The sequence below is a fragment of the Tachysurus fulvidraco genome, chromosome 21 (assembly GCF_022655615.1).
Source record: "Tachysurus fulvidraco isolate hzauxx_2018 chromosome 21, HZAU_PFXX_2.0, whole genome shotgun sequence".
Classification (NCBI taxonomy): domain Eukaryota; kingdom Metazoa; phylum Chordata; class Actinopteri; order Siluriformes; family Bagridae; genus Tachysurus; species Tachysurus fulvidraco.
Genome location: NC_062538.1, coordinates 16,183,528 through 16,211,384, shown reverse-complemented (window position 1 = coordinate 16,211,384; position 27,857 = coordinate 16,183,528). Strand labels below are relative to the sequence as shown.

The 27,857-nt window shown below is 39.6% G+C and overlaps 1 protein-coding gene across 1 annotated transcript; it reads left to right on the top strand.

Moving 5' to 3' along the window:
* The first annotated feature begins 750 nt into the window (after window positions 1-750).
* Window positions 751-27,151, top strand: tnfrsfa (tumor necrosis factor receptor superfamily, member a). The gene is made up of 10 exons (XM_027132952.2): window positions 751-1,016; window positions 18,545-18,692; window positions 19,100-19,228; window positions 20,027-20,138; window positions 20,462-20,604; window positions 20,777-20,860; window positions 22,284-22,324; window positions 22,442-22,717; window positions 23,414-23,450; window positions 24,116-27,151. Exons 1-10 carry the CDS (start codon window positions 987-989, stop codon window positions 24,403-24,405), a joined length of 1,290 nt encoding a protein of 429 aa, XP_026988753.1. The 5' UTR covers window positions 751-986; the 3' UTR covers window positions 24,406-27,151.
* The last annotated feature ends 706 nt before the right edge of the window (window positions 27,152-27,857 follow it).

Genomic DNA, 27,857 nt, shown 5'->3' with positions numbered 1-27,857 from the left:
TTGAGAACTGTGTCTCATAAAACATGATACTCTGGTATGCTATCCATCACCATCCCAAATAATACCTATTAAAAGTGGCCTAAAGAAGGACAACCAGTAAACCGACGACTTGTTTATGGCTCCTGTCCACTGGTGAAAGTGCAATGAGCCTTTTAGCATCTGAACTGAACAATTTATCAATGGACAAAGGTGGGCTGGTCCGTTAAATCACATTTTCTTTTACATCAACCGGGCCCATGAGTGTAATTTACATGGGAACGAGATGGCATTGGGATGCACTAGAGGAAGAAGTCAAGCTAACATTGTGTATTAAGACCATGTATACTGTACTCCTTCATGGCAGTGTCCTCTTTAAGCAGGATGGTCCCTGTCATGTCACACTGCAAAAAGTTAATAATAATTATGAATTAATAATAATAATTGGAGATTATTGAATAAATTCCCCAGAACTCTATATACTGTACACTTTATACTGTAGATTCTTACTCTTTCGCCTATAGTCTATTAAGCTATTTATACCAGAGTATCATGTTTTATGAGACACAGTACTCAAGTAAAATAGCATTAGTGTGGTACTATTCAGCTTCTTGGACACACACCAACTGTGTAAATAACAAGCAAAAAAAACATGCACTTCTAAAATGGCGGCCCCGCCCCTAGTGAGAAATCCCTGCACGCGCTCAGAGCCTGTTCAGCGATTGGTCGAAAAGCCGGCTCGAGACGTGGGTATGACGTCAACAGACGTAGAGAGCAAACTTTCGACTAAAGTTTCTCAGCTGCTGGACGGAGGGCGCTTCGGTTACCGTGAAAGCTGTGGATCTGAAATTACGGTTAATGTCAAAACAAAAATGACAAAAAAAAGAGGATAGTCGGGTTTCGGTTGCGTTACTGAACGGAATTTTGTTCTGAGTGTGTTTTTGTTCCGAAAGGGAAAACTTTTGGGAGAAGAAAAACAAAACAAATAAAATCCTCCGTCACGGAGCAGGATGGAGAAAGAGCTCGCGATGAAATACACGGTATGTTCACACACACACACACACACACACACACACACACACACACACACACACACACACACACACACACACACACACACTTTAGCAGGTCCTCACGAGGACACAAGGAATTTTTTTATATTTATTCAGTTTTTAAACAAATGAATGCTACTTTTCAATATCATCGACTTTATACTCATTAAGAAACTAATCCTACGTGAAGGTGAACCGGTGTTATAAAACAGTATGAATTAGTATGAAACAGTATCAATTAGTTAATAGTTATAGCAGTAAAACAGCCGTGTGTGTGTGTGTGTGTGTGTGTGTGTGTGTGTTCATGTTCATGTTCATGTTCATGTTCATCCTACTTAATCTCAGTGATTCAGTGTGTTTAGGAAAAACACGACGATATATAAATTATATCCAATTAGGACTCATCAATTGTCTCTACTGCAAAAGCTATAGATAAAGTATAAGCAATAATAATGTTTTATTATTATTGATGTTGCTGTTGTTGTGTTCTCCATTTATATATTGTTCAAGTTATATAACACAGGTTTGTTGTACAAAAAAATTACTTTAAACCGGTATTAATTACGTAAGGAATCTTGTGAACTTTAAGTCCATCCATAAAAAAATGTAAACATTAATTGATTTTTAACAATTGAAATGTTTTTGCTATCACTTTACACTTTCTTGAAGATAAAAGGTTATATCCATGTTGTGTTTTTTCTCATCACAAATCTACTTTTGATGTTAATAGTTTTTTTCCCCGCCATCTTTTAAAGTTTTTTTTACTTCTTTTTTCTATTTTTTTAAGCAGTGGTGAATTGTTGTGTTGTTGTGAGCTGAAGCCATGTGTTCATCTCCAACAGCTGCTTCCACTAAACAACTCAATAACATCTTCGTTCTCATACCACAATTAAGAAGGCAGCACAAAACCTAAGCTTATACAAAAGCACACACACACACACACACACACACACACACACATGCTCAGTGTAATTAGATAACGCAGTGCAACACAATACAGATACAGAGTAAACTGTATAAACTATACAATAGGGATCAAAAAGATTTTTATTTTCTCAGAGCTGAGCTTTGACTTCAGCTAAAATATAGAAAGGTCAAACTGACCAAATATATTTCATAAACAATGTATTAGTTAATAAAAAGTGTCAGCTTTATATTTTTTTAATCATAGTGCAAGTTAGATTTTTGGGACTCTACCGAAAAATGCAGTGTATAAGACTGAGGTGGTGCAGATTTTTCTCTTGGACAAGAATCGTCCTTATGTCCTCTCGCCTCAGTGTCCATTTATTTTAACTGGTGCACTTCACACTAACCGGCCTTGTCCTGCTTTTTCCTCGCACACCTCACTTGGAGGAAGGGATATTTTTTGGGTGAAAGAGTGCCAGTGTGAGCCTCGTCTCAGCGCTCAAAGAGCCATTCACAGCCGTGTGTTGGTTTTTCCAGCTTCTCTTTGCCAAAATCCGCTACCATAAATACAAAATCCCGTCTCATCGTCTGCTTTTGTGGTCAACCATTAGCTACTTTTATTGAGTTTCCCTCCTCTGAAGCAGATGCAAATTGTATAGTGTGTGTGGGGTTTTTTTTTTTTTTTTTTTTTTGGTGGTGGTGATTTAATTTATTTTTCACAAGTTTGGAGATAAGTGCTCTCACAAATTTTGAAAACATTGTTCATCTCCAGGTTGTTTATTGAAACTTCATAGCTGTGGTGGTTGGCCATTTGGGTGTTTATGCTACATGTAAACCGTGCTAGGCACTGAAGAACCGTCCCTCGTTCTCAAGAGGATGAGAGAGGGTGGGAGGAAGAAGCGAGCAGGGGAGGGAGAGGGTGAAATCGGGCCCGGCAGCACTGTGCCGCTCCTATTGTAAACTTCCTGTCAGCGCAGATGTTAGTGACGGGAATCAAAGCTTTGTTCACAGTTCCCACCCACACATGCACTCGCATTCACACACACACTTGAGATGCAATCAAGTTTTGGGGTCCTTCAGAAGCTCACATGCTTTCTCTTTGCCATTTTCTACATGCCAAACAAACAGATGTTCCCCCTCTTTCTTTTCCTGTCTGCATCTTTCTCAGCTCTCTGTCCCTCTCAGCTCTCTGTCTCTCTCTTTCTGTTTCTTGCACGAATGAAGGATGTTATCAGAGGGTGTAGGCACAGACAGGAAGTGTGTTTTCTATCTCCTCAGTCCAAACATAGCAAGCATTCCTCAATTCAGGATTCCACAAGAAAGCGCCGACATGTCCCTCAGCTCATTAGGAGCTTTATATCTGCCATCTGATGTTTATATGAAAGTCTGGGAGTCTAAAATGGTTTGTGTGATGCAATCCTGTGCAACTGCCTATTATCAGAGCAGTCAGGTGAGTGTGTATGTGTGTGAGTGTGTGTGTGTTTGTGTTTATATCTCTGTGGAAACCAAATGTCCCGACAAGTTTTGTGAGACTGTTCGTGTCTGTCATTGTGTGTGTGTGTGTGTGTGTGTTTGGGGGGCTGTGTGTGTGTGTGTATGTATGGATGGTGTAGTTGTGTACGTGACCAACAGCGGAATCGAGGTAATTTCAGCCATTAGAGATGTTTATGTAGAGACGATGCCTCACCCATGTTCTTATCTAACTAGATAATATTCGCTTTCATCATTTTCTCCACCATTCACAACTGACGATTTCTCAGGTCAGTAGAACTGACCCCTTAAGCCCTATGTTAAGGCCTTGTCACAGTCCTCAGGTCACTGTGTTGCTCACAGCAGAGCTGATAATGATGAAGCAGGCTGATTGACTCTGGTGACAAAAAGTGGTTGAATTCTGACTCTCCGTATCACTCAGTAGGCTCAGTCCATCTGCTCCACCACAAAAGCTGCTTTTAGACTCCTTTACCTATTCAAAATAAAAACAACAACATCTACATGGTTCAAAGCACTAAGTGCTTGATCAGTAATAAACATTTATTTCTTTATCTTGTCAATTATCTACTTCTATTGTGCAGCAGTGTGCAATTTTTGTGGTTTACAGTTCACAAACACTCTCACATGCCCCCAGACAAGAAAAACCGTCCTTCAAAAACATAATAATAATAATTATTATTATTATTTTTAATAATGAATAATAATTATATTATTATAAAATATATTACAAATATACAATAATAATAATAATAATAACAATAACAATAATAACAATTGTTATTATTATTATTATTATTATTATTATTATTATTATTATTATTATTATTATTATTATTTTGGACATACTCCAGTAGGATTTTTGAGTTGATCTGATGTAATTATATTATCTGATCAGAATTATATTTGGAGTAATAATATAGTGTAACAGATTTCTAACTGAGTTTGTCATGTGAAAACAAAAGATATGGCCATGAACATTGGCCAGGTTATATATAAGCTAATAGATCTTTGTCTGAACAAGCTATACCGATATTAATCATCAAGTTTCACCTTATGTCGAAACATGTGGGACTTTTTGTATTCGATTATTGAACAGTATATTCTTAGATAAACAGGACATATGCAGCAGTATGGAAAAAGCAAGGCTTGGTGAGTCTGTTTTGCATTTTTTACTTAATAAAGGTTGTAGACATTTTTGTTGCCGTTTTTTGATCAAGGATTTGCAGACACACCTTTACAGCAGCATACAAGACTTCTGGGATTTTGTATTTATTTCTTTATAAAATACAGTGGGGCAGGGAGCAGTTGGTTAGCAAATTTGTTTTGTACCTCTGGAGTTGGGGGTTTGATTCCTGCCTTTAGCCTTTCCCCCATGCTTTTGGGGTTTCCTCTGTGTACTTCATCTTCCTCCCCAGTGACAAAGCATTCGTTGTAGGCTGATTGTTATCTCTAAATTGTTGTGTGTGTATGCGTGTATGTGCGTGTGTTTGCTCTGAGTACCCTGGGATTGACTCCAGGCTACCTACGACCTTGTGTAGGATAAGCAGTACAGTATACTGATGGATTGTGTTGGATATTAAATTGTTGATAAATTGCTTCAAAAATGGTTAAAATGTTGATTCCCAGTTCATATTAGCAACCAACCTAGTTTTATTGTGTTGTTTTCATTTCAAGCATTGTTATTTGATTCTAACTTCATTTTTAGAGAGAGAGAGAGAGAGAGAGAGAGAGAGAGAGAGAGAGAGAGAGAGAGAGAGAGGATAAATCAGGAGGACAATACATTGGTAGTAACCTGGCAGATGAGATCTGATTGACTTTCCCATAACAGAAATTTGACTAGATAAAAAATCTTTGCATCTAATGTTTCTATAGTATTTGGTGCACCTCGATTAAGTAACTATGCAAATCGTGCAAACTTTTAATTCAAAGGTTCAATCACAGATAGGGCTGAGATACACGAGGTGCTTTAAACCTCTAACACAGGATGTTATCGAATAGTCAGTTTATCAGTAAATAAATTGTAATTAAGGTTATGAAGGAGAAACCTTATATCTACTGCCGTTTCTCATCCATCTGAACCCCAAGAAGACAGACAGTTTGAATCACTCAAGCTGACAGCAGTGATTTGTCTCAGCCTAAAGTGAACGCAGCTTTAGAAGACGAGGCGCTTTAAATGAGGCTCCCTGTTCTGAAACACTCTCCGGTTCTACTGAAGCGCTTTGCAGAGCTGCACGGCTTTTGACACGGCTGTAACTCTAGACCGGAGCTCTTCAGCGCTCGGCTTTTGTCCTCTTCAGAGCGTCTTTGGGGAGGAGGCTTTGTCAGGAATAAAGAAAAGCAGCCGCACCCTTCACTGGAAGATGAAGCAAGGAGGGACGGTGTGTTACCCATACAGATAGTGCACCTGTTGTTCTGGTAGCCTGATACTCTGTCCAATTAAGACAGAGGGAGAAAGTGAGCGAGCTAATGTTCTTTTGTGCTCATCCATCTTCTTTATATCTTTCTTCTTTTTCCTCTCGGCAGCCTTTATTTGTTGGAGCGTTGAGCCGTGGAGCGTGAGGGTGTGTGTTTAGAGTAAATATAAGAACTTAAACGTGGCTGGATTTAAGTTACAGATTGTGTGTATATCTCACAGTAAAATGGTGTTAGGTTCCAGGGCCAGTGTACCTGATAAACTCGCAGTGTTTTGCATTCAGACACAAACGGTATTAGTGAAAACAACTTCTTTTAAAGTTCAGCGGGCCACATCATTTAAGTGCCCTGTTTGTGAATCCAACTTTGTGCGTGTTGTAGATGACGTCTACTTCAACTAAAGAACCTGGCCTAAAATTGAGGTACAATAGCGTCTGTAACCACAAAACATCCTTTTATCCATTTTGCGTCTGATGAAATTGCTGCTATTCTTTTAGAGTTTTTTTAAGGGCTGTAGGATACTTTAAACAGAGCTGTTGCTTGTACCATCCCAATTTAATAACGAACAGTACGTGATGCACGAATCAGTATTTACCTAATTATGTAACCGTATGTATTAGTATTGTATTGTCACTTAGATTCAGTGTTTGAATTGCACAAGTTATGTAACCGAATACCGCTACGTTATTCCTAATGATGAGATGTCTGCTAAACAGATACAAATTGGAAGGTTTGAAGTCACACGAGCAGCAGTTTTTTTTCTCTTATGGACACAAGCGAGCAGTCAAGCTTCTGGGACAGAGACGTTAATGAATAATTATACACAAATGATGAATTTATCCTTAGCACGTATGTTCTTCCAATTACGACCAAGTGGAGTCCGCTGAGCCATCACTATGAGTTCCGGTATTTCTAACGGTATAGCAGTAGAGCTCATGTTTAATCTTACCTGTTTAGGTCATGCCTACTTCGAGTTTTAATCAGAATACGGATATATGATTCGATGAACAGTGTCATTGTGTTGCACTGGTAGTTTGCACAAACCTGACCTTATATGTCTGATCTCAGTCCCTTTATGCCTTATCCAAATGCAGTAGCAGTTTAAAACCGGATGTACTCATGACTAGTCAAATAGGTATTTAACACAACGCAGTGATCACTGGCCAGTGCTAACGTTTGTAGTCAACTCTTGGCCGATACTCAACAAGATTTATTCCAGGTCAGTGGCTAACTGTAAAGGCCCCAAAAATCCCTTCAAGTAATTGAAATATAACAACTGCTTGTTTAATTCCATGTCACTGGCTAATGCACTAGGTATGTAGCTCCAAGTTCCTAGAAGTCTTTTCCTTTCAAATCCAGATGACTGGCTAATGGTAAAGGTATGCGGTATAAAGTCCCAGACCCTATAGGCCTGGTCCAGGATCAGCAGTGAACAAAATCCTGCCTTCTCCTAGATCAGTCACTTACTGTCTTAACACGTTGCTCTGATCCTTTGCTAACCGGTTAATAAATGGAAAGTATAATCTCACCCGATGAGTCATCGCCTTTCTTCGGAGATCAGCAACGTCCTTTTTCTAAACCTGTCGAACTCGTGATTGTCTGGGAACTCTTTGAACTCTGACTCATCCTGGGAATAATTACCCGTTCAATAATGCCTCACTGGAGATGCATAAAACACAAACATGAACAATCCTTTAATAATTGTTCATTTGGTACTCCTCAATTCTCCTTCAGTTCTCGCCTGGTGACTTAGTGTCACAAACGTCATATGTTTTAGTCGACTCCTGCAAATTTTTCTCGTCTTTTGCTCCAACATCACGGAGTTAAATACTCTCAGAACTTGCTGTAATGAGACACATAAAGCAAAATATCTTGCATCATTCTTGACTTTACAATTGAAGAAGCCTCTTTTTTTTTTTTCTACATGCTTATCTTTGGATCTGAAAGTGTGGTTTTACACAGGAAGTGCAGCGTAAGTTCTGTGTCTTTGCCTTACGTTTGAAAGTCTTTCAGTCATTCAGTCTTATTTCTTGGGGGTTTTTTTTTCTCACCATCGCAAACTTCTAGTCTATCTATCAGACGCTGAAGTCAGACGCCAGCCGTCTAAAACTGCTCGTCTGAAATGCAGAAGGTCTGCATGGCTGTGGCTTTCCTGTGCTATTAATATCCTCCCACGCTATACTCACTCTCTCTCTCACTTACACACACACACACACACACACGCTTGTGAAACCAGTGCAGCAGGATTAAACTTCCTATAGCTCAAAATCCTGATCCGATGTTGATGTATAAAAAGAATGAGTAATTCTTTATGCTGTTCAGCCCTGCCTTTGGATTTCGGTTGTTCCTGTGGAAACTGCGACTGTGTTAATTAAACTGCTCGCTTTCAGGGTTCTTGCTCTGCTCATGCTCTAGCCTATAGACCTTAAAGGATCACGACTGTTTAGCTCCCGAAATACCGACAGCTGAATGAAAACAGAACTTGGGCGACTGGATTAACATTTGTTATAAAGTTCATAAGGTCAGAGTGTGTGTATGTGAGGAATCCCTACATGTTAATATAAGTGTGAGAGAGAGAGAGAGAGAGAGAGAGAGAGAGAGTGTGTGTGTGTGTGTGTTTGTGTTTGTGTACAGTATGTCATATTTGTTTGGCCCTCATGTGAAGCCTCTGCATTGTCTCGGTGCTTCCTGTGTTCCCCGAGAGGATACATTTGCAAGGTTTCACACGCTCCCCCAGAGTGTGTGTGTACGTGTGCGCGTGCAAGTATCCGTGTTTATACGCATCCGTCGACCGTGAGGTTTGAGTATGTGTCTTCACATGAGCTGTGGTTTGCTTGGTAAACCTTAAGCAGCATCGCAAAGGTCATCTGGCACACTGCATGACCTTTTTGTGAGTGTGTGTGGCTGGTTCCCATCCTTTTCTTAACTGACCCCTCTTCTAGTCCCCGGCCAATCTGATTGTCGTCTACTCGATCCAAGTCTCTCTCTCTCTCTCTCTCTCTCTCTCTCTCTCTCTCTCTCTCTCTCTCTCTCTCTCTCTCTCTCCTGTTTCCCATATCACCAACATCCTGTACAAAAGAATAAGAGGCAGTTTGATAACGAGACTCACATGGTTGGGAAAGAGTGATTCCTGTGCCTAAGGATTAATGAAGAATGTTGTGTGTCTGCTTATCTGAATCCGAAATCCTTCCTCTCGTCCAAAACACCTCTGTCACTCCAAATAATACAATAAAACGTAATTAAATGAAACAAAACTGTACACTTATTCTGTCCACATGCAGTAGAATAATGACACTGTACATGACATTCTGCTGTTAGTAACAGAAGACGTGTGTGTGTGTTTAGAGGAAGAGGATATAGTAAGTTCATCCAGACAATTGTCATTTCAAGTACTTTTTCTTTATAGCAATCAAAAAGTTGAAGCTCAGCATAAACACACACACGCATGTCAGATGTATTCACAAAGCTCTATGCAGCCAACCCTCAGCTTCCTGGTTCCAAGTTGAAGCCACAGGAAACACACGCTTGTATCCGGTGTATACTTTTCTATGGTGGGCCGCCATGTGCGTCTCGTTTTAGCCCTTTCACCGGCGGGGTTGTTTGTTTAGGAAGCGGACCACACAACTGTACACAAAATCAAAATGGTTTTATCCTCCTCTCATCTGGAGAACGTTTTCCTGTTTCATTAGACATACTCCAGCAAAGAGCTCAGCGATTAACTGCGAGCAATCAAACGAGAAATCTTTAAATTACGCCTTGATTGGAGAACACAGGAACACAGGCGTGTCAGTCGTTTTTCGTATCAGACCACATTAAGCCATTGGCCCGGATGAAAACAAAAATCATTTCAGTAGCCCAGCAGCACGTCAACAAGTTCTCTTATACGTGTTAATTCATCAGCTGCTCATTGCAGATAAGATAATGTCACTCCGAATTATATCATACCTCTTTGGGAACACTGTGAAAATATTCACGTAGCACAATCAAGAGTAAAAGCGTGTCAGATATCATCGTTTCCAGTAGCGAGCTTTTGTTTTTCTATCGTTCATCCCTTTTGTTCCTCCCTTAGATTAAAAGTGACCACAGAAAGTAAACAGACGCAATGTATTTTGTATTGAGTTATATATGTGTATAGCACGGATTGAAGTCGGGTGCTAAGTGTGCGTCATGACTGACTCACTTATTAGCCACAGAGAACCAGAGGGCTGAAAGAGCCAGGCTGTCTAAGCTTTTGTGTCATTTTCCTGCTGTATTCTTTCAACCAGATCCAGTGTCCCAGTGTCCCACAGCCTGAGGATGGCTCAGTGTGAGCTTCAGGATGTCTCTAAACGCTCAATTCTGAGTCAAAGAAGCTGCTGATTCATTTTGTGTAACAGTGGCTACAAGGTTTATATCAACAAGAAAAAAAAAACAGGTCAGAGAAATACCAACACTCGAGCGTGGTAGAGAATGGAAATAGAAATCATCTATACGGTATGTTCTTAAAAAGAAAGAACTCTCTGATGAGCTCAGGAGGACCAGAAGGCCTGGACGACCAAGAAAAACAACTGTGTTGGAGAGCACAAGAGTCCTTTCATTCGTGAAAGGCTTTTTCTTCACAACAGTCAGACAGATTGCGAACACCCTCAAGGAGATCAGTGTATCTGTGTCTGAGTGAACCATCAAGACTCCACCGGAGTAAATACACGAGGCTAACCACAAGATGTAAACAAGTAGTAAGCCTCAAAGACAGGAAGAGCAGAATGAGCCTTTACATATGAGACAAGCTCAACTTCAGCGTTAGAAAATATATGTACCAGGATGATTGGGGGGGGGGGGGTATGGCGAAGGGAAGGAACCGCTAATGATCCTAAACCTTCTCCTGATGGCTGACTGTGGAATAGGTTAGGGTAAAGGTTACAAAGGATACTAATTTCACTGGTTCAACTTTAAAACTCACTTGATGGAGCTTCACGGTGCAGATGAAAGATGAAACCGAACCATACTTCAAAAAGCAACCCAAGACTCGGACTTAGCAAGTCAATCACCTGACAATTCACTCCTTAAAGGCAAAATGACCCAACAACCAACAGGACCCGGGAAGAGCTGGCAGAGAAACCCAGTGTTTGTCTGTAGGTTGTAAACTTCAGACACTCACTGACTGCAAAGGATTTCCAATCAAGTATTTAAAATGAGAACGCAAATTACCGATGCTAGTTTAGCCATTTGTTTTTGGTACAAGATGCTGTCATTTCTCCATTACTACAGTTCACTTAGTACTTTAAATGAAAGCTTTTAGTTCACATTCATTATTTCATTTCAAATTTAATATCCTGTGACAGACAGCTCAATTAACAAGAACTTTGTCAATGTCCAAATATTTATATACCTGAATGTATTCATTCTGCAGAGTGACCATGGTTTCCTTTTAAGGCCTACTCCTTCCTCCATTCTGCAGTTCTATCCAAAAAAAGGAAAATTCTGGAAGGCTGCGTCTTCCCTAACGGAGCAGGCAGACTTGAGCGTATTCACCTTCCTTGACTTTTTCTTGAACTTGTAGCATGACAATAACCATTATTTAGCACGGGAAATCATATGATTACAAAACCCCAGTTTAGTCCCATTCAATTCCATGTTGTAACACAACACACACAAAAAAAATAGAAATGTTCAAGGTAATAAAATACAAGGCACTAGTTATTACTCCGGCACAATGTTTAGAAGCATCATTTGCATAATGATGTGCTCAGTGATACAGTAATGTATTGTTTTGCTATGTTGTGGTTTAGTAAGATGTGTTTGAGTGCTAGTTTCAAGTGTTTGTGGCTTTTTCCCCCCCACATCGTGGAGGTTAAGGTTACCACGCTGGTCTGCATTCTGACAGTCTGACCAGCTATTACAGCGCGGGCTACACCGCAGTCTGGGCGAACTTGCTGTGCGAGCAAATGTGTGTATGTTTGTGCGCGTGCAAGCACGTTTCCTCTTGCAGCACAGCTGTGTATCATTTGATTTATACTGAAAAGGAGGTTTGATTTTTTATATCCCAACAAATTTGATACAAAATAGACAGGAGTCAGTTCTAGATCCATACGCAATGATCTAAAGCTGCATGGGAAAACAGGAAGTGTGTGTGTGTGTGTGTGTGTGTGTGTGTGTGTGTGTGTGTGTGTGTGTGTGTGTGTGTGTGTGTGTGGTATTTTGCATTTGTTTTAATCTTCATGTCCTGCCTTATCTTACTTGCCCCTGGTCATGTCTGCTGGCTGAACTGCGCTCCCTCGGCCTTGAAGAACTTTCGTCTTTACACACACACACACACACACACACACACAAGACGAGCTTTTAAATACAGATACTTTTTACAGTGTCAGTCCTCCAGTTTGGGTTCTTGTAGAAGAAAGCGATAAAGCTATAAAGAACTGTGCTAATAGTGGCGTCAAAGCATCTGACTAGTATTTTTCTGCAACTGGCAGAAGTTAAAAGACTTCTGCAAGAGCTCATTTGGAAACACCAACAATATCTATAGTAATAAATGACTGCTTTGCACATGTTTCCAACTAACATTTTGATGAATTTTCAACATCCTGCCTCGTTAGTTAGCAAGTTCTATAGTGCTGCCCCGGCTACGTTACTTTAGTTCAATACATTACACTGACTGGCAGTCTACAATTAAAGGTGTCACTCAAAATAGATTCCAGTCTCATGACCTTATTGAACCTTTGAGCCTGTAACCCTAAAAACTAGCATTAATGGCACTATTTAATGCTAGAAGTCATTCATTTCCAACTAGGAAAAACTAAAGGAATCACCTTCTCAACTCAAAATGTTGAAAAGTCAAATCACACGTAGACATCGAGAAAATACGAGTATTTGCTTTAGACCAGTCAACTGTATTAATTTGTTAAGTGTGTAACATTAAGTATACTTTGCTGTTTTGCAGAGGTGAATTAACATCATCATGTTTTTAAATGCTTTTGGATTATAGAAGGCTAGTTTCGTCAGAACTGGGCAGCACTGTAGGTTAACTAGTTGATTCATTTCTCATTTGTCTGCCTCTGAACAAAGAGTGTTCTTTATTGATGCTTGTAATGCCAGTATTCAGGTTCATTGGTTAAAGGACTGCTGGCATACCATAACAATATTGCCTGAGTTTATTCCTTTTTTCAGTGGAACCAGTTTGTATGTCAGAATGACACCGCTTCATCCATAAGGAAAAATTCCTGGCTGTATTTTAAGCAAAACGCCGGCAGAACCTGCCAGACAGAAACATTCCTTCTTCATCTGGCCAAACTTTGTGGTCATACAAATCTAATGTACAGACTTTGCAGGAAACCTAGAACGACTCATTAAATCTGTAGCGAAGACTTCAATTCGAAATTGTGCACATCGGTGTCTTGAATTCAATTGAAAACAAAATGCTCAACAAAAGCTCGAATTAGTTTCTTCCTATCCTTTTTGAGAGCCCATGTCTAATGCCGACGCACCTGCGGCACATTTGACGTCACCGCATTTGCATAAGCAAGTGTAGGGTTGACACAAGGCAACCCAGCTAGAACTTTAACTCGCTGGCTTCTTCCTGCAGTTTTCCACTCAGCCAGTCATGTGACAGCAGAGCCGTGATCAAACATGCAGACTGTCATCTAGCACGTCAGGTAAACTTCATGCCAGACATCGGAATATATCAGAATACCAAGGTTGTGTGGAGTTCGAACTAAATTCCGCTTCCTGTCAATTTGTACCCAGGACTTCTCTCATCATTAAAAAGAGGAAGGTGCCTTTATTTTGTCACATATACACCCAGTCTACACCGTGTCAACACCTGTACTCTGATCACTGAGATCGCATTTCTTTCCTAAGACAGATGCAGTAAACATTACCTGAGGCTGACTTGTATTTGCACAGTGTTGCACTTTATTCTCCTGATGCATGAATGACAAGCAACCAAACGATAAAAGAAGCACAGGTTTATCAGTGTGTTCCTAATAAAGTGTATATACACAGTGTATATTTCCCAGTGTAGTTGTTTATGGGCTATTTTGGCGTCTGAGTGGCGCGTCGTGTAAAAATGTGGATCATGTGCAAAGCTGAGTTTTAGCTGTGTGCGGTGGGTGTTACCAGTGGTACAGTGCCTCTGGGTGAGAGAGCCAGTCCTTCTGTATGGAATCCAGTGATTCACCCCGCCTGGAATGTGCGGGCTCTGCACAGGAAGTGAGGTCATCTCCTCGCTATCTCCTGACTTTTATTGAGGAATAAGAAAAAAGTGTGCACTTTGTCATGGTGTCTGCATGGAACACTATGCCACTAAGCGAATCCAATGAAATAAATAATAGATTGGAAGATAATAACAGCATTGCAGGCGCGTTTTTTCCGGGAGTGAGGTCATCTGGACATAAACAGGAACGACCTTTGACCCAGATGAGACGGTAAAGGGCGCATGTGCAGTGGAGGAGGGAGCACAACAGGTGCGGCTAATTCCTTTGGATACTAGACATTTGCTCCGTTGCATGTGAAGCATTTAACGTCTGGAGAAACGCTCTAAGCTCTGTGTGTGTGTGTGTGTGTGTGTGTGTGTGTGTGTGTGTGTGTGTGTGTGTGTGTGTGTGTGTGTCTCATTAGGAGGCCTTTTACAGTTCCTTTCAGCTGAATAGCCACAGTGTGTTGCTGAAGAGGGAGGAATCTGTGCTCTCCTCTCTTCTCACTGCATTCCTTTATTTCCTCCTTCTTATTCTTTTTCTTTCTCTCCCTCACTCATTCCCTTCTCTCTCTCATGACCTCTCTCACACTTTCACACCCGGCCGCCTTGAAATTTCTTAATGCCACAATTGTGAATAATATCTGCTATGGACAAAAAAAAAAAGAGAGAGGGGGATAGAGCAGGACAGCCAGCAGAAAGAGGGAACGTGTGTGAGAGAGAGTGTGCACCGTTGGAAACTCTGACGCGAGCTGGTAGAGTGTTTCTCGACAGTGCAGCTTTTAATCCAGGAAACTCCCTTAGAACAACAAGGCATGGCCACTTTCCAGAGAGTTCCTCTGAAGCAGACACACACAGACGCAAAGTTAATGTTCTAATGTCTTACACATGCACTTTATATTCTCTTTTCTTTTCTTTCCCACTCCCTGGTATTCACTCCTTTACCACCTCAATGACTTCTTCAGCCATTAATATAGAGGCACCAAGAGCCAGGAGAGTTACGAACATTTCACCGGAGCTCGATTTTGTCTTTACTTTTACAGTCAGATGTCAACCAATGAAAAGTTCACAACTAGTATGTTGGCACATTCAGCGTTTCCTGTTTCGTGGTATGACGATCCGATTATAGGTTTTTAACCTACACTAAACATCAACCTTTGTTAAAGCTAGCTAAAGTACGGCCGCGCCATTAACCGGGTAGGAAATGCAGCTTGTTTTTAGATGCAGAGTTTTCTACACATTATTATTTTCCGCTTCAACAATCCAGGGTTTAACGCCCATTGTTACTTTTTCCTTTTGTGCCACTGTCACAGGTTTAACCGATGCCCAATACAGCATGCAAAAATCATTTCTTACTTCTTACAGCTTCACATTTCCATCACTTCTTAGCTCCTTCCTCCTCAAGGAAGCAAGGAAAAATACATTTACCAAATGTTTGTCAAAGCACCATCATTTTAAAGCAACGCTGTACTGACAGTTCTGTTTACTTTCACACTTAAATGTTGATGAATTGAGCCTAAATACTCATGTCTCCATCATCTGGCTTCTTTTCTGGCTGCCTTCAAAGGAAACTACATTATAATTGACTCTATAACACTTGTGTCTGTCCAAACTTCCGAATACTAATCACCGCATTTCCATTACAAAGTAGCAGCATGTGTTTACTTGATTACAACATCCTACATCAGCACTTTAACCAGCAAATTGTGTTTCGCAATTTTCATTTTAGGGCATTTAATCGTTTCCAACCGTCTGCCTTTAAGCACTTTTACATACTCTGGGCGTTTTCTAGAGGCTCGCACTGCCCCTTCTTTGTGCCAGAGGATAATGGGAAATGTAGGCCATCTGAGGTGTAGGGTTTCCTCTGAGGTGTTCAGTGACCGTCAAAAGAAGAAGAATAAAAAGAAGGAAAAAAAGATAGAAGATAGAAATGTGGGTCATTCGAAGCGGCACTTTGTTGAAAGAGGCCGTCTCTTTGTGACGGAGCTGAAAAGAGTGTGAATAAAGAGAAGCGCCAGAGGGAAAGTGGGCAAAAAACACTTGCAATAGAGCGGTCACACACACACACATGCACGCACTCATCATGAACCAGCTATTATTTTTACACTTCAAACGCTCACCTAAAAATATATAATCGCTCTATTTAGTCACTTTTGTTTTTGTTTTGTTTTTTCTCACAAAGCTTAACATATTCTCGTCTTGCACACTCACTTTTCCATGCCACCTCACACACCTCTGAGCATGAATTAAACTGCCGCTTTACAGATTTACTTTTTTAAAGCATGTACAGATGATTAGCTTTCTAGGTACCTGTTAATTATACGTGTCAGCCTTGTTAACGAATCGTGTAAGTATTTTTTGACTACTATTAATTAACGTGACCTATCCAGAAAGAATTGGATGCATACACACATTGTTGAGAGTGTGCAGTAAAAGTCACTGGTAACACAATGTGGTCGGCTTTTATAGCCAGTCTGTTTCAGGGTTCATTCTGAGATGCTGTACTGCTTATCACGGTTGTAAAGAGTGCTTAGTTTGAGTTACTGTTGTCTTCCTGTCAGTTCTGAGCATTCTCCAACACTGTTGGTCACCGAACGTTTTTCACTTTCTATCACATTACGACATTAAACCCCAGTCAACTCAGGCTTTCTCATTGGGGATAAACATTTAGACCAATATGTCTAATATTATTCGTGAAGCTTTGTATAATATTAAACTTTTTTGTATAATGTTAAACTTTCTGACACGATTCTAACCGTATCAGTAGCATTTTAGGCAATGCACGGCTGCTCGAGTATGTATTTGCACGAATGAGAAGAAGCACAGGTGTTCCTATTAAAGTGTCCACTGAGTGCATATACTATACTATTATTAGAGTGCTACATTATTCAGAGTATAAAGTGCCTGTGAACCCATGTTAAAACCTCAGAAATGTGTCCGCTACAGTTTCCAGACGTGTGTGTGTGTGTGTGTGTGTGTGTGTGTGTGTGTGTGTGTGTGTGTGTGTGTGTGTGTGTGTGTGTGTGTGTGTGTGTGTGTGTGTGTGTGTGTGTGGATTCCTGTAACCATAGTGACGCCACGTATGTCTTTTAGATTATATTTCGTCTGGGTACAGCAAAGCCCCTGCTCATTAGCTTCCCTGCGTGGATTCGCATCTCTCTTTAATCTTTTGCGGTCTCGTTTATCAAAGTGTGTGTGTGTGTGTCAAACAAGTTCCAAACTAATTCCGTGCACAAAGTAGCAGCAGTACACACAAGAAAATAACACTTGCACATGAACGCATGTACAGAGTCCACAGTATAGAGTGAATGTTGATTAACGTTCCTACACGTTCTAAATTGCTCTGCTCGTGCTCAGTCTCACATACTTACCAGAGATGTGACCGCATAGGAAGAATTGTAGAAAGTTTTACAGGGCTTCTAACAGAGACCGGAGGTGTACGTCAGGTTAGGATACTGCAGGACACAATTAATTTTCGCAACATGCAGGAGGTTTCCTTCTTACTCGTAGGCCAACGCAATCGGCCAGTTCTGAAGCCAGCAGCACAAAGAAAGTCCACAAGCATGTGATGCTACTACATGACATCCCTACTAACTTCCTGAAAACAACTGGTTTAAAAACTAGTTAACCATATAGTAATATAACCAATGTAGCCATATTAATAATATGTTTTGAACCAATAATATGAAAAAAAATAATAAATGCTCATACAGGATTTATAAAATACGATGTAGCTGATGTAGTTTGAGACAGAGTCATAATGCCAACTCTGTGTTTGTTCTAGTTCATTTCAATGTTTTGTTTTTGGTAAAAGAAAGAAAGAAAGAAAGAGAAAGAAAGAAAGAAAGAAAGAAAGAAAGAAAGAAAGAAAGAAAGAAAGAAAGAAAGAAAGACACTTAAACCACACCCACTCTGGATATTCAGAGCTCTTAACAATACTAAAAACAATCCAAATTCAGGTCAGCCTGTATTGTACAGTATGCCATATAAATGTCAATAATGGCTGAAACTGTATCACACAGTATCATCTCTATTTAACCCAAAACCATCTCTGGGCAAACACTCAATTTAATTGTCCTGGCAAGCTTTCTTAACAAATGGTGTGAATAGTCAGTATCTGGCTTTGTATCCAATCTTCAAGCTTTATATGCAATATCTGGCTTAAGATGAATATCTGGCTTTGTATCCAATCTTATATATAGAGAGAGATTTTACTTTATATTTCATCTTTCACCTCATCATCCATTTACCCCAGTTATTTTTCAACCACTAGACGTTTGATGACATCGTCACGCACAAGAGGAACTTGATAAATCACATTCTGTGTGCAGAAATGTGTATATGCACTAAACTATGTGTATGATAAATGAGACCCCTGGTTTGAATTAAAGAAAGATCGGATTTTGCACTCAGGCATATGAAAGGATTTTAACCACTGCATCTGTCTCTCCTTTCACTTTTACGTATTTTACTTTCTCTAAAACTTCCAGTTCAAATAAGAAAGGCACGTGCACTGACCCGAACGGATTTGTCTCACCAGGTTTTTCTTCTCGTGCTGGCTCTGACCGCCGTGAGCGGAGGAGAAGCTGAGCTCAGCATCCACTTGAACCAAACGGCCAAGCAGCAAGTGTGCCTGGAGAACCAGGAGTATCCACACAAGGGCTTCTGCTGCAAAAACTGCGAGGCTGGTGAGCACAAATGAACTTGGAGGCTTGTGTTTGGTAAAAATAAAAATAAAAATTAGTAAACAAAGCTAAAACCCTTTTAGAGCCGGTTTGAAATGACATTCTGCAAACACTCCATCAATATTCAGTCACCAATCAAAACGAAACGCTTCTGACTGTAGCACTTAGCAGCCACCCACAACAACATCCATCCATCATTCTCATATGGCCCAGGAATGGAGACTTAATGAGTTTTGTTTGTTAGGGCTAGGGTTAGCTGCGGAAATATTAACATTGCCATGTACAATAAGTGAACTGCTTTATAAATATAGAGTGCTGTGCTTCAGCTCCCCTTAGCACAACGCTAAATCATTTCTCTGGCATGTTAAGTAAAGGCAAGGAGCGTGTGTGCGTGTGTGTTTCTTTAACAGGCACCTATGTGAAGGAGAAGTGCACTGCTGATCAGGAGAAGGGAATATGCGAACCATGCAAGGACGGCACCTACGCCGAGCACCCGACCGGCATGGACCAATGCCTCCAGTGCAGTCAGTGTCCTGCAGGTAATTTACATCTTCGTCTGTCTTCTAATACTTTCAACTGACTAGCATCTATTGATGCATTTATTGTTAGTTTGCTGCTTTATAGAAAGCAGTGACCCACCACTGAAGATCAGAATTGGGTGAATCCAAGTTTACTGATCAGTTCTGATGATGAACCATAATACAAATAGAGGATTTTTGTCCATTGGCCATTACACACAAGACTTACTCTCCCAAGGTCTAAACTTCATTGTAAACTCTGTGAACCAGTTTCACAGTGTCCCATAGGACCACTATAGGACTCTAATGGACACTAATGAATAGAGGCAGGTTTAGAGTTTCTTCAGTCATGAGAAACCAAAAGGCTACTGTTACACAACCCGGGTGTGGCAATCACCCCTGCTCTGTTTGTGATCCTTGTTATGTGCATGAGTCAGTGTGTTATTTGCCATATTGCAATGTGTGTGTATGAATGAGAGAGAGAGAGAGAGAGAGAGAGAGAGAGAGAGAGAGAGAGAGAGAGAAGAAAGAAAGAGAGATAATGGAAACTCTTGCTGAGGGTGTGTGGATGAAGACTTGAGGAAAGGGAATCTGGACTCTTGCACCCAAACATTCTGTGATTTCTGCTATGATATATCCATACTGCATCACATACATCATTGAGATATTTTGCTGGAATATTTATGCCATTTATTTCTCTTCAGCTGCATGCAGTATACAAAACACCTGTTGCTCAAGCTTTTCCCCATTTGACTCTAGCCTTGATATTCTGGGGTTTGATCCCCCATCTCCTTTCTCTTTCTATCTGTCTCTCTGCAGGTCAGATAATAACAGATCTGTGTACAAGCACAACTGATACCAAGTGTGAGTGCAAGCCAGGCACTTTCTGTCTGCCAGATGAGCCCTGTGAAGTGTGCAAAAAGTGCACGAGGTAACTACCATACCATACTACTACAAAGCACCACACCTGTAGCTGAGCGTTCATTTCTTTTTAAATTAGAAACCAATCTATATGTGTGTGTGTGTATATATATATATATATATATATATATATATATATATAAAACATGTCAATAATTTTCTTCTTCTGTAAAGACAAATAGATAAATTGGGATTATTTTTTTCCAATCCAACCACGTGTAAATGTCCTGGGTTCATATTACTTAAACAATTCACATCATATAAACACTGAGTGCATATGAAGTCTAATATAAGCACAAACGATTTATTATAATTGTCTAATTTCTGTCTCAGGTGCAAAGCAGATGAAATCGAGGAGCGGTCATGCACTCCAACATCCAACACAAAGTGTAGCAAGAGGCCTTTTTCACCTCATGACCCCACTATGACACCCACAAGTCCGCCTGAACAGAGAAAAGACAATTATGGCACCATAGGTACAATCACACGACACACACACACATATATGTGTCACTGTTTTAAGATTTTAGAATTTTACCATTACAGTTTCTTTGTTTGCGACTAAAATCTGTTAAATATTTGGATTAAAGCAAGTCTTCAAGCCTGTTTTGAACGTAAATTGGTTTTGTTTTCTCTCCTTTCTAACAGTGACTGTGATTGTAGTGTTTCTTTTCCTCATTCTTGTGGCTGGTGTGCTGTTCTGGCAGAAGAAACGATTCTGTCCGAAACAAGGTTTTTAAACTTCTTACTACTATATAATAGGCATGTGGTAGCCTAGTGGTTAAGGTGTCTGGCTACCAATCAGAAGGTTGCGAGTTCAAGCCCAGGTCCACCAAGCTGCCACTGTTGGGCCCTTAACCCTCGATTGCTCAGTTGTATAAACATGAGATCACTACTCTGGATAAGGGTGTCTGCCAAATGCTGAAAATGTAAATGTAATATACCTTAATTTAATTCATCTCTTTACACGAATATTTTATTACTAATTCATTGTATAACTGTATTGAGTATACATTTTATTTGTTGCTGTAAGAAAAATCAGCCTGAACAGAACTGATGTGTAACGTGTGATTCCATAATTGGGGTAAATTGCAGCTTTAAAATAGACAAATGTTAATAGAATCCTACTACTAATCCTAATCCCTACTACATTTTACCTTGAAATATAATCATTAAATAACAAAAATGTAAATTTTTAAGTATTACATTTGAGTACTTTTTACATGCATTTTCTTCCACGAGTCACTCATTCATCAAATTCAGTTAAGCCTGCAACCTGAACACATTCACCTCTATGAAATGTTAGAAATATTCCCCAAGTCATCCTCTGACTTTCCTGAACATCAGGGGAAAAAGAAATTTATCAAGTTACTGATTATGGAATATCAGTTACTGCATTTATTTATAGAGCTGTTTATAAAAGCAAAAGTTCATTGTTAAAAAATTAGTTTCAATGGAAATCTAATCATAAAACTAAACGCTTATTGTTCATTTATTTTTATTATTAAAGCACAGTTCAGTTTCTCTACTAGTAAATCTATATCTGTATTGAATTCAGCAATGTTAAATGATGTACCAAACGTATGTAGACACCTGACCTTCACACTCAAGTTAGGGGTCTTGCTCTAAGCAGTTGCCACAAAGTTGAAGGTACAGAATTGTCTAGAATGTCTTTGTATGCTGCTGCATTACGATTTCCTTTCGCCAGATTTAAAAGGCCTAGCTTAACCCAGAGAGTGAGGTTTATAATGACCTACCTTACAGAGGTTGGTGTGGAAGACATTGAGTGACCTGCACAGAGACCTGACCTCAACCCCACCTGAACACTTTTGGCATGAATTTAATCGCAGATTGCATGCTGGGTCATCTCACCCATCATCAGTGCCTGACCTCACTACTGCTCTTGTGGCTTAACGGGCAAACTTTCCAAATTTTACTCACAGAATCTAGTGGAAAGCCTTATTTTAAAAGAATAGAGGTTATTACAAAATTAAACTACGACTCAATCTGGAACGGGTTGTTCAGCAAGTACATATGGGTGTGATGGTCAGATGGTCATATGCATAATTGTTACATGATAATTCATTTTAATGCATAATAAGTGTTTGTGATGAGGTTAAATTAATCATTTATTGTGTTGATTTTTACTTTTCAGCTAGCCCAGTGGCTCAAAATAATGAAGTGAAGATTCCAATAGTAAGTCCTTTTTTGTACACTTTAGGTTAACACCCCATAAATAATTGTCTTGATTATAAATATATACATAAATCTATTAGTATAACTTCTGATTAGTCACTGCTTGTGTCTTTTTAGGACGGGGTTAGCGTCCCAACCTCAGAGGAGTGTGAAAACAGCCGTAACGCGGGGTTAGAGGAGGCAGAACTGCCGCGCACTGAATTTCGTCCCCTGCTGCAGGAGACTCATATCCTGGGGAGTAAAAGCATCCCAGTGGAAGATGAGGACCGAGGACTTGGGGACAGCCTACCAAACACCACCAGTTCCTCCCAGACCAGTCTGTCTGCCCTGCCAGTCAACATGCCACTTCCTGTGTCAGCAAACTGTGAGAGGGAGGCAGAGTCATGGGCCAGGGTAGGTAAAACATTCTGAGTCACACTTATACTTTCACTGGTGCATTTTTAGGATCTTGTGCAACCTCATACTTTGTACCACATACATCTGAAGATTTACAGACTGGTGTCCTGTGAACAGATGCAGCCTGATCCAGATGACCCACAAAAAACAGGCTTCACTCTTTCACCGACCTGAAACATATATTGTGTTTGAGAGAGTAAATAAGTGTAGGTAATTAAAGTCAGTCATGTTTTATGAGGTTGCCAGTAAAGATTTTTTTAATTTTAACAAAAATTACCCACTGTTTTCCATGTAACCAAACATCTGCAATCACTCTGGCTTTTCCCCATCAGCATTATAAGCATTAATGGGACTGATTTAACACATCATCTCAGTGTCTTGAGCCAAATATTGTAGACCAGACAATGCTATACACACCCATGTGTAATATCCACACACTTGGATTGGGTGTGTTAGAGATCAGGGAGCGAATCTAAACCTCAATACGCCATTTTTCCATTAGCAGAATTGGGCACTGCTGCTTTAAATTAACTTCAAAATGCAATTTATAATTTACAGGTTCTTATCTGATCCTTTGAGAAGAGTCGTGTTAACGTCAGTAGACTTCTCCTGCAGAGATGGTTATTAATCTTTTTTTTTTTTTTTTAATCTGAGAACAGAACGTTAATTTTATTTCATTTTATTTTTTAATAGGAGGATGGAACACCCAGAAGACTTGTTCCATTACTTGGTAAGAAGCTTCAGTCTAGCTTCGGAAATGAAAACTTTCACACACAAGTGAACCTGTCTAGTGCGTTCTAGAGAAAATTGTTTCATCATCCTCGTTTCTGAGGAAAGTTTGTGTCAGGATTAGCTTTCCTCATTTCACACACATTACATTACCTATTTTATATCTGTAAATGTTTAGTATTTGACACTCGTTTTCAAAGCATTTGACTCTTTATTTTGCATTCCAAAACCGTACATAGTCTTACCCATTGATTGATAATTATATAAGGTTCCTAAATTATTAAATTATATGAATAAATTACATTTATTCATCCGGTTTATACCACAGCACTGTTACTTTCGTCATTCTGACAACAGAGAGAGTTATCCGTTTCTATAAAACTGAAAGAGGAAAAACAGGCTGGCGAAGGAATACCTTGTTATTCCGGCTGTAAAAAAAAAAAAGTGAATTATCTTGTTTCAGCACAATCAGATCTAAAATATCATCTGACCTTTTAACAAATCGGTATTAAGCTTAGCAAATTGTTGTGCTTTAAAAAGAAGAAAACTTACTAGAAAGGTTATTCACTAAATTCTACCTGAATGCATTTTAAATAGTTTAAAATGATTCAGATATTTTGTTTTCTATAAGTTGTAATGTATTTCATCCTCTTTTCATCTCAACAGCAGAGGAAGTGTCTCTAAGCAAGAGCTTTGATCTCTTTGACGTTCTAGACGTGCGCGTGCACAACAAGTTCTTCCGCAGCATCGGCGTAAGTGACAACAGCATCAAGCTCGCCGAGTCGCACAACGCAGTCGATAAGGTGTATGAACTGCTGCGAGTGTGGATGCAGCGTGAGGGACTTCGTGCAAATATCAACCACCTGCTACAGGCTCTGCTCGACCTGGACCAGCGCTACTCTGCCGAGCAGATCGCATCCCGTGCAGTCGAGCGAGGCTACTACAAATACGAGTGATGATGAAAATAAACACGTCATAATGAACTTGTAAAGTCAAAAAGAATCGTGCCTTTCCTGGTCACAGCCTATTATGGATTAAAGGTGCAAGTGTTGTTTATGACAAGTTGGTTAATATGAACAAAACTCATTTAAACGGACTTGTGAACTGTAACGAACAACTTGGCATTTGGGATTCACGTGGCGGAGCTAGATTTTTTTTTTTCTGCTGTAGTTGAACAGATCATCATGCCTCCCATTACCTCGTAAGCCTATTAAAAAGGAAAAATATGCATGCAAACAATCAGAAACCTGTACTGCAGAAGATTAAATGAGTCACACGAGAATCCGAGAGAAGCAACTCTTAATTCAGCTCCTCTTTCCTACTCACGTGCACTGATTCTGCAGCTGAATAGATCGCTGCGGTTAACATGAATGCAGCAGCGACGTTTTCTGTTTTAAGATCCGAAATCAGAGCTGTGAATTAAATAAAAAGTTAGGATGATCATTAAGTCATTGAAACACACTTATCGAGCAGCCTGATGTGAGGAAGAAGGTCAGGGGACAGCCAGGGGGGCGATTTAGCTTTTGTTTGTTTGTAGCAACCTTTTGGCTTTATTCAAAGCCAACACTGGACTCAGAGAAGATTCACGCCAGCTAACTGCGTGGCTTCGTCTCGAATAGTGCACTGGCCTCAGGCTTTTTCTTTTTTTAAACTACAGGTTGGTCCGAAGCCAGCAAAGATAATTTTTTCCGCGGTGTCGGCAAAAAAAAAAAAAATAGGATTTGATTATAGTGGACAAATGTTTGGTTTTGACTAATTGATTTTCGTGCACATTTCTAGTTGAAACTCCAGGCTGTTGAAACCCTAGTCTACACTACGTGCTATTAAGATTTGTGCCATTGTTCATGGATATTGACTGTAGTGGAATAGAGGAAGGAAGGGGACACAAAGACGATTTGTGCTTCGATTAAATCAAGGCCGTTAATCTTTCTACCATAGATTGAATCACGCAAAACAGCTATGGTTCTTCAGAAAGAAAAAAAAATGTTTTACGACAGTAAGTAAAGACTGATTTAGAGTAAATATAGAGTTTGCTAAGGAAGTGTCACCTGCTGAAAGCTGCCTTCTGCTTCCTGCACCAGTAGCTCAGCGTCATTGTGAAAAGTGAGCGTCTTGTGTCAGCTACACAAACACCTCTTCAGCTTCTCCCGTTTCCTTATTTATGTAGAACCTGGACGTATTTATTGTCATAGTAGAACTATGGGTAATTATTTATACCTTTTAAACATATCCGAGTGTGTTGTGTGTGTGTTTTCCATTTGCCTTGCAGCATGAGGCACAGCAACGGAGGCATTTGGATCGAGATGCCAAATGTTTTGTTCAGTTTGGCACGAGCGCTTACATTTCTTCACACAGGGACGCTATTGGTCTCGTGCAACAGAAAACAACAAAACTTTTTTTTTTTTTTTTCAATTTTCATTGTTATTATTTTATAGTCTCAACCTATTGCATGTAGTAAACCATGGATGTGTTGGTACGTGTGGTTGTGTGTTGATTTTTTTTTTTTCTCTCTCTTGGAAAGATGGTCTTTTCCGCTCATCGGGATTATTATTATTTTTATTTTTTTTTGCCTGAGCTGTATATAGTCACCGAATGTAACCCCAGAAATTGTAGATTTATTATTAAAAAAAAAAATACATACCTAATAGAAACCTTGAGCAAAAAGAACGATAGCATTATAGCGACGTCCTACAAACCCGAAGGAACAAACTGACCCCTGAATGAGCTCGTATTAGAAGTTGATTATAAGGTAACACTCAGTATGAAGCTATTAAACTGCTCTTATTGTACTTTGATAGTTTTTGTAAGAATTTTTTTATGAGCTATAATCATGCTGTTACAGCTTATTACAGAGTTATAACTATTTATTGATGAAGGCTTCATAGAAAGTGTTGCCTTTCTACACATAGATCGCTACTTTATCGGCTCTGTTTGTGCGATAGTTGATAATGAACTTAGACCTCTGACTCAGCTGTGTGCGTATCGTCATGGCTGTATAATCTGTAAGCAAGAGAGTATTCTCTAACCAGGGGGAAAAAAAGCCTCTCAGCTCAAGTGTTCATTCAGCTCATGTAACAGTGCAGGCACTGCCACCTAGTGTTTTTAAAAGTGAAATATTATTCTCATATGGATTGATTATTGTCTGGTCCAAAAGTCTGAGTTCAGCAAACCATCACACAAGATATGCTTTTTATATTAGCCCCAAATCTGTGTGTTATTACTGATGTAAAGCTTATGAACATGGTAATGTCTAAATGAACTCGTTTCCTTAGAAAGTTGGAGAAACATTTCTGTTTGAGTGTCATTACTTTTGGACCAGACTCTACGTGCAACAATTTCAAGGGACCTGTTTTTTTTTTTGTTTTTTTGTTTTTTGTTTTCCAATCTTTTCTCTCTTCATGCACTTGTAGTGAGTTTTTTTTTAATACAAGAACAAATCCGTATCAGTAGATAAGCTCACTTTGTCCGTGATGTCTCTGTATTATTAACTTTACTCATAGTTCAGCTTTATTTCTTTTAACACATCTGTTTTTTTTTCTTCTACCGACATTTGCTCACCCATTTTTTGCTCTCTTATAGTGTAGAAGCAAATGTATTGCCCCACTTAGACAATTGTTCACTCTTTAACAGTTGTAAGGTATTTGCTGTTGCAAATGCGTTTGTAGAACGATTTAATTTTTGAAATAAACTTTTCTTACTAAACGAGACGTGTCGTGTGATGGACATCAGGATATGCTGACCTGCTGAGTGTTGTCATGCGTAATCCAACTGTTTAGATATTTAGGCTATTAGTTAAATGTACACAAGACTACTATAACAAGATGGAGGTGAAGGTGGATGCAAGTGAAGATAAATAATTGTGAAAAGTACAAAACAAAAAACTTGAAACAGTGGAAACAAGACAAAAACATTCAGACTACAAGAATCATGGCAACAAAAGCTCGTCAATGAAACACACAGAAACCAAGAACAGGAGTGCCAATGAGGAGTAACATGAAACGTGTAAGTGATCAGGAGCATGTGATATGATCATGTGACTTGCTGGGACTGAAAGGAAATGCTTTCGCAGTGTTTTGGTGACAAAACGTACAGCGTGTTAGAATGTTACAGTGAGATGCTTGGCAACAGATACTCGAGAGTATGTCCATCATTTCACATATTGTCTTAAGTCAAAGAAACCCTGTGTTTATGAGCAAAAATAATGTCAAAAGACAATTTTGTTTTTACTGTTTAGATCAGAAATGACCAAATGTTTAAGGCACTGATTAAAAAATGAGCAGAAGCTGTATATTAGCATCGACCCAGTCACGCTACGTGACCAAAACGGATTTACACTGAGATATTTACTCTTACTGATGTGAAAGCAGGAGCCAAGCTGTTATTTAAAGCAGTCACATGCTGTATTTAT